Source organism: Pseudochaenichthys georgianus, chromosome 15 (assembly GCF_902827115.2).
Source record: "Pseudochaenichthys georgianus chromosome 15, fPseGeo1.2, whole genome shotgun sequence".
Classification (NCBI taxonomy): Eukaryota; Metazoa; Chordata; class Actinopteri; order Perciformes; family Channichthyidae; genus Pseudochaenichthys; species Pseudochaenichthys georgianus.
The window spans coordinates 27,644,171-27,651,570 of record NC_047517.1 but is presented as its reverse complement, the minus strand read 5'-3'; the positions used below and the strand labels follow the sequence as shown (position 1 = coordinate 27,651,570).

At 39.5% G+C, this 7,400-nt stretch overlaps 1 protein-coding gene across 1 annotated transcript; it reads right to left on the bottom strand.

Moving 5' to 3' along the window:
• Window positions 1-309: 309 nt before the first annotated feature.
• On the bottom strand, window positions 310-5,713 carry LOC117459679 (multiple inositol polyphosphate phosphatase 1-like). The gene is made up of 5 exons (XM_034100749.1): window positions 5,034-5,713; window positions 4,765-4,959; window positions 4,012-4,109; window positions 3,130-3,260; window positions 310-782 (listed from the first exon to the last, which is right to left on the bottom strand). Exons 1-5 carry the CDS (start codon window positions 5,608-5,610, stop codon window positions 404-406), a joined length of 1,380 nt encoding a protein of 459 aa, XP_033956640.1. The 5' UTR covers window positions 5,611-5,713; the 3' UTR covers window positions 310-403.
• Window positions 5,714-7,400: the final 1,687 nt, after the last annotated feature.

Below are 7,400 nucleotides of genomic sequence, written 5' to 3'. Positions count from 1 at the left end.
TCAGATCCGTTGCAGCCCCTTTTTTAGAGATTTGGCGAAGGAGGAAAATAGAGAGGGTTGTGTTTTCTGACACTTGGTGAGTTCCCTGGAACACCGGGGACACATATTCATGTATAAAAGACGTACAAAGGTGCATTTTGCATGATAGGTCCCCTTTAAGTTCTCAGTTTTCAATCCAGTGCTTCAAGAAGTTAGTGCATCCTGAACATGTTTGATTAAAGCAAGCAGCAATGTAATCAACTTACAAAATCAATATTTGAAATGTCTAAAGCAGTACATTAAGAAGATACTCATTCATCTCGCAACATGTTCAGGGTAAGAGTAGGGTTTATTTAGCTTAGCAAATAATATATACAAAGCGACTATAAACCTATTTTCCAGGATCTTCCCTGTCTTCCTAAAGTTAAGCAGGACTCTTGAACAGCTGACACTCGGTCTCAAAGTCACAGCCTTGGAGCAGCTCCCTGTAGTTCTCTTTGACATCTTCATAGCGAGGCATGGAGGCCTGCTGGTCGCTCAACCCGGGGAAAGTCACAGGCTTCTCGTTGAGCAGCGCCTGCAGCCTCAGCTCTCCGGCTCCACAGTCGTACAGCACCAGGAGGAGGTTAGCTGCATAGGGTAACATGTGGCTGGTGCGGAAGGAGCGTTGGGTCTGTGTGGCGTAGTTACTTGAATTCAGGGATACGTTGTCCTTGAAGAAGCCCAGGAGGGTGAGCAGTGGCAGCAGAGTGTCTGCATGGCCCACCTGGACTGTGACAGCTTCAGTCACCTGCTGTCCTGACCTGACATTCACAAGGTTCAAGGTTCTTTATTGTCAAATTAACATAGCTACAGAGTAATTATGTCGTTGAAAATCTTAGGTCACAGGCCCAACAAATGGGCTTCAGAATTAAACATGTTCTGCTGTGACACAAGGATCTGCATTACATAAATATAAGTGTTTAGTATAAATAAAACACAAGATAATACTGACCCCTTCATCAGGCAGATCATCTGACTATAGCATCAATAGGATTGACACATCCTGCTCTCATGTGTTATCTTCTTAGTGCTGCAATATTGAGAGACAGCAAGCGCATTTCGTGGCATCTGCAGGCAAGTCTTTCCGGCATATGCCACAGAGGCCGCTACTCTGTGGTAGCTGTGGCAAGTCCTTCCGGCATATGCCACAGATGCCACAACTTGCCGAGGCATCTGCCGCTGCTCAACGGGAGTTGCCACAAGATGCCAGAGTAAGAGAAGGTTTACTGTAGCTGCCACTCGCCTTCCGTGGCAAATGCAGCTATTTAAACCCGTATTTATCGTGTAAAATGTCGCTGTTTAGGCATGACTTTATCGAACTGATCTGTACACAGGACTGATGTGCGATCTCTGTTTTTCAAAAAGATTATAAATGATCATTTCTATTCAATTTTACTTGGAGCATGGTTTGCTAAAATAAACAAACATATTTATGATGAAATATTGGCGATTGAGGGTTGCAACGCCCTTGGCAATTGTCGCTTCTTGAGGGGAGTTTCGACTGCCTGCTACGATAAACCAGGTGTATGACTAGTAAAGACAAATAATTAACAAATACATATCTGTATTGACACAGCAACGTGTACACTGGTGTTATTAGACTTAGCTACAGACTTAGGGCAACTGTAACTGATTGCAGTTGCCACTGCTAGTGAGATGCTAAGGTTAGTATGAAGGAGGTCCTTGATATATTTCCATTAGGCAAAGGACTTATATTTGCCCCATGCCTTCAGCAGCAGCAGGCCATTCACTTTGATTTGATCCAGTTATGAAATGTCATCATTTCGACAATAAAGAAATGCTACATAAACGTTATCTTGCACGTTTTATCGAACCATCTCCGTTTCTAACTTTCAATATATTTAAAAAGAGATCTCTCTCTCTCATCTGCGTGCGGGGGCGGGGCCTCACAGACATGCTGCTGCGCTGTGCACACTCTTATTTTACATCCATGTGTGCACACAGTTCTGCCGGTAATGAATATTAGGATACATTTTGTGAGGAAACTTTTCCACCAATAATTCCAATAAGTATTCCAAAATGTATTCACTTCAGGTTTACGAAAGTAACTGTATTCGGATTAGTTGTTTATCAAATGTAACGCGAGCTGAATACAGTTAGGCTACTTGGTTTTTGTATTCTGATTACGTAACGCCGTTACATGTATTCCGTTACAACCCAACCCTTTGTACAGATCATCAGTCCTGTGTACGGATCAGTTCGATAAAGTCATGCCAAAACAGCGACATTTTACACGATAAATACGGGTTTAAATAGCAGCATTTGCCACGGAAGGCGAGTGGCAGCAACCGTAAACGTTCTCTACTTTGGCATCTTGTGGCAACACCGTTGAGCAGCGGCAGATGCCTCGGCAAGTTGTGGCATCTGTGGCATATGCCGGAAGTACTTGCCACAGCTACCACAGAGTAGCGGCCTCTGTGGCATATGCCGGAAGGACTTGCCACTGCCTGCAGATGCCACGAAATGAGCCAGGCCCAACTGGCAATATTTGCGTTTTGGCTGGTGCTGTGTGCATTTACTCTGCAATAACTTATTAATTCAGAGAATTTGCTCAATCACCATTTGTTATTTGCTATAAAAAAGACAACGTAGTAGTCACGTGTTTAAACATGCATGTGAATCTGAAGTTAACAGAGAAAATAAAAATAAATGGTTGTTGAGTGGCAAATGAGTTGCTGGTATTTAAAATCTATATTTTTCTTTCTAACATGAAAGCAAATTAGCTGCATTTAACAATAAATCATATTGATTTTGGTGATCCTGGCTCTGGTATTCCCTGGAATTGTATCAAAACCAAATTCTGTAATATCACCTGCCAATATGGCTATAAAACAGAAAATGAAATCTTTATCTTTAAGAAATGTGGGGTGTTAGACAAGTGTTTATACCACAGTTAGATTATAGTCTATATGAGTCTAAGGGCACATTTTAAACCTCTATACTACTAAACTATACTTTATGGGACAAGCTGAGTAAAACCAATGACACAGATGATTATTTTTCCTAATCCAATGAATGCATTAATCTAAGTTTTCAACAAGTATAACCTACATGTGTACGGACTGCAGGTTATTATAGCGTACTTACTTGTTCTCACTTGCTGCCTTGTTAAGTCGGTTAAACACGTCGTGGAAGAGAATGCAGCTCGACTTGCTGTTAATATCATAACCGTATCCTCTTTTCCAGTATTCCCTCAGGTCACTTGCATACTCTATTACCTGTTGGTGCAGATAGTATAAATGTAACTGGGCGGCTTTTAAAAAAAATATATTTTAAGAAGGGTTAATTTAGCATTTTCTGAGACGACATGTTCAACTGCATGAGTAAACACGCTTTCTTTTACACATACAGTAGTGCCAAAGGATTTTCTCAATGAGTGAATGGTGTGGAAAACAAGCAATACATTTAGATATTTTAGTGTATACTCCTTAGAAACGAGCATTAGGGAATCTAAATTATTTTTATTATGCTGAAGCTGCCGTGTATTATCTGACCCAGATCAGACCGAGCTGTTTAACCTAAGTGTCTGTTAATTATATTTTATGAATAGATTTTTATCATTTTATTTACCTTCCTTCCCCCTGATTTCTTACTTTTCTTTATTATATTTTTGTATGAAATTATGTAATTTATTTAGATGTGTATACAATGCATTTTCACAAGTGCACATTTTTAGTAGCATCTCATATTCATCATGACATGTCACAGCAGACAAAGCGTATCTTCTTGGTTGTGCACGCTGGCTCCCTGTGACACTGTCATGTCTTCTTGGGACACTTGAATAGAACAGAGCCATCAGTAATGTTGTATGTGACACCTGTGCCATTCCTGCAATCACGAGAGCCTGTGAAAATGTCTATTGTGCAGACCACACCTGTTTGTTCTCACAGTAATACAATACCCCATGAATAAATGAACATGCACTTACCACATTTGATCTACATACAATTGAATGCCAATTTCTCCTACCTTTGCATCTTCCTCATCGAAAAGTTGACACCAAGGCGAGTTCACTGCCTTGATTGCAAATTCATAAGCACACAGGTAAAATGCAGCATCAGCCATATCTGCTGGAGAAGGGTGGGTATAAAATGTTTAGTGGTGAAAGCATGGAGGAGACTCAGCCATTTACAAACCTGAAATGCCAGAAAAATACTTCCTTCTATACAACAAAAACACTACAATTGCTCAGAAAGTAGTTTATCTTAATCTTAACATGAAAACATTTGAAAAGACACTTTATTATTGCATCCTTTGGAAGACTATGATACTTATTCAAGGCTATGAATAAGAGCTCACTACAACCTGCTACAGAGGCGTCAGCACTACCAAATTAGCAAACAACTCCACCCAGTGTGAAATGTGATCATTGAAATGTTGAGAACACTATCCCAAACACTTGACAGTCTAAGTGTAAACTCTGAGGTGCAATTACTGATATACAGTGTCTAATTTAAATGTGGTTTCAGGCAGTGACACACATGTAATTCTGTAAATTGGTTTAAGTAAGCTTGTTTTGCATGTTAAATTTGTTTAATGTAAGAAATATTTAGCTGCACGTTTTGTATGAAGGGTGCTAGACAAAAAAAGATATTGTGTCATTATTATTTGGATGATTAGCACATGGGTAATTTCAAGTTATGAAATAAGCTACACGATTTCAGAGAATATGTACACAACACTCTCAACGGTGTAGAAAAGTAGTGTTTCTGCAGATATGACCTTGTGTGATGAGACTGTACTGGACTCCGAGACGGTCTGCCATCTTCTCCGTGACCCTCCTCATCTCTGGTCCCTGCCTGAACTTGTTGATCTCTGACAGAGCTGAGGAATTATTATGAACTTCCTGCACGTACCTGGTGCAATGGTCAAAAAACCTCATGACAGAATCATTAATTGCATGGTCAAAGTCCTGATCTGGGTAGAAAAAAGGGAAACGTTATTATGAAAATGTATGTTGTAAATCATGATACATTGTATTACAGTCATACCTGTAATCGCCCACAGCTCTGTCAGTCCTGCCTTGAAGGACAGCGTGCTGTTGACACACCTGTGCTTTGAGCTGGTTATGAATTTGATGTATCCTCCTCGGAGCTTCTCCTCTGAGATCAGTGAGGGGAACAGCTTTGACAGCCTGATGGCCAGATGCTTGAGCTCTTTCACACCTTTCTGCACCAGCCTGCCGTCCATGTCCTCAGTGTACCACATCCGCCACTGGCTCTGGATTTCCCGCAGCCAGCTCTCTTCGCCTGTGGCGTTGTGAAGAACCATGTTGTAGAGCTGCTGCATCTCCTTGGCGTTTTTGCTCGTCGGGTACCTCGTGCCATGTCTTATTATCGCCGTCAGATGAAATGGTTGACATTGTGCAGATGGAGGCTGCAGGATAGATGTGTTTACAGCGAGTATGTCCTTTAGGAGATGCGGGTTCACTTCTTCATACCTCCCTTTTGTGTTGAAATATTTGGCAATTGATGGTATGTCCAAATTTTCCTCAGGAGTTACATAATTAACTACACAGCAGGGGATGATGAGGACGTGAATGACAGTGAACTTCCAAAAAAAAGTCATAATTTTCCACGCAAGAAAAGGTTTAAAATGCAGCTGTCCTCAAAATGTATCTAAATCCAAAACAACTGTGACAGTGTTTAAAATAGGACTGAGCAGAGTCCAGTCAACTTTGTGTCCTCACTGCAAGGTAAAGTAAACATATTATTTCACAATAGCAATTGATGACCACCAAAATGTAAATAGTAAGAATGGAAAATAAAGTCCTCGTTCAAAACTGGCTACATTTCATATTCTAATGATACAAATATCTGTTTTTCCTGAGTGCTGAATAAAGAGGTATTGCACACATTTTATAGGGTTTTATAATAAACGCCATGGTCTGAGCTTCAAGTTTCAAGGTTCTTTATTTAGTCATACGAACATAGCTACAGTGTAGTTATGCCGATGAACATATTGTGTCACAGGCTTCTCCAACAGTGCAACACAAAACACAGACACACAGAAAATATAGTGCAAGTAAATGGTAAATAGTAATACAAAAAGTGAAATTGTGCAATAAGATATATATATGCAAGTTATTGAAATATGATATATATGTAAATAGATAAATAATTTAAAAATATGTTTTAAGTAGCAGCCAGATGAATATTAAGGATGTTGTTTGAACTGTTGAGGTGTTTAACAGATTTTGCTTCAACATTTCAGGTGTTTAACAGTCTTATTGCCTTTGGGATGAAACTGTCCCTGAGTCTGGTGGTTTTAGTCCGGATGCGGTAACGCCTGCCAGACGGCAGCAGACAGAACAGTTTGTGGCTGGGGTGATGGGGGTCTTTTATAATCCGGAGGTATTTCTTCCTTGGTCGTAAAGATGTTTTATTGTTATCAGTGTCAATCACAAGCACTCCTGTTTTTTATGTGAGTAAATGACAGTCAGACAATCACATTTTACACAGCATAAGGGCTTTTACAAATTAACCCGAATAGGTCTTAAAAGATTAAGTAAAACAGATCTGCTGTTGATCCATGAAATAATTACATCACGTAGGCTGATAAGGATGTAAAGTGACCAATAGAGACAGTGAATGTATTATCAGGCTCAACTGAAGAAAATCCACTCGTCAAACAGTTGATCAGTGGTATCAAAAGTAGTGAAAAGCAATAATTATTGTGAATATATTTATTAAGATGTCAAATGACTATTGTAAAGTTCAAACAAAAACAAATCAGAAATGTTTTATATTGTGCAACTTCATGGACTTTATAAGATGATGGATGACTTTCCCCACTACTGTCCAGCTCAATTAAGTATAATACAAATATCAACATTGGAATTGATCATGATCATATGTGTCTAGCAGTCAACAATAATTATTGTGAAGCATATTGTAATTAGATAAACTAACTTGGTCTTTGCAAGTTTTGCATTTACATTTATATAGAGATTTCACTATATTGTTGGAATACATATGTTTGGTTCATATTGTTATATGGATTTCCACCATTACCCAATTCCACCCATTTCTGAGCTTTGGTTAAAAACCCTCACAACAAAGAGTGTACTTTAGTATGTTTTTTAATCTAAAAAGCTAAATGATACGTGCATTAAACACTGTTGCTGCATTCAAATGCTCCTCCTGTGCTACAACTTTAGAGTTCTCATGGTGGTAACATGTCTTCTCACGCATCCTTTGCCTAAAAAAAAACAGGCCATGAAATGTGAAGTCCATCGCAGTGTTGTTTTGTTTGTGTTGTTGCAACCCATGACACCGCATTCCGTATTTATGTCTCGTACAACATTTCAGATGGTACGTGAAGGCAGCACGGGTGACGGTATGTAGGGAACTCCCAGA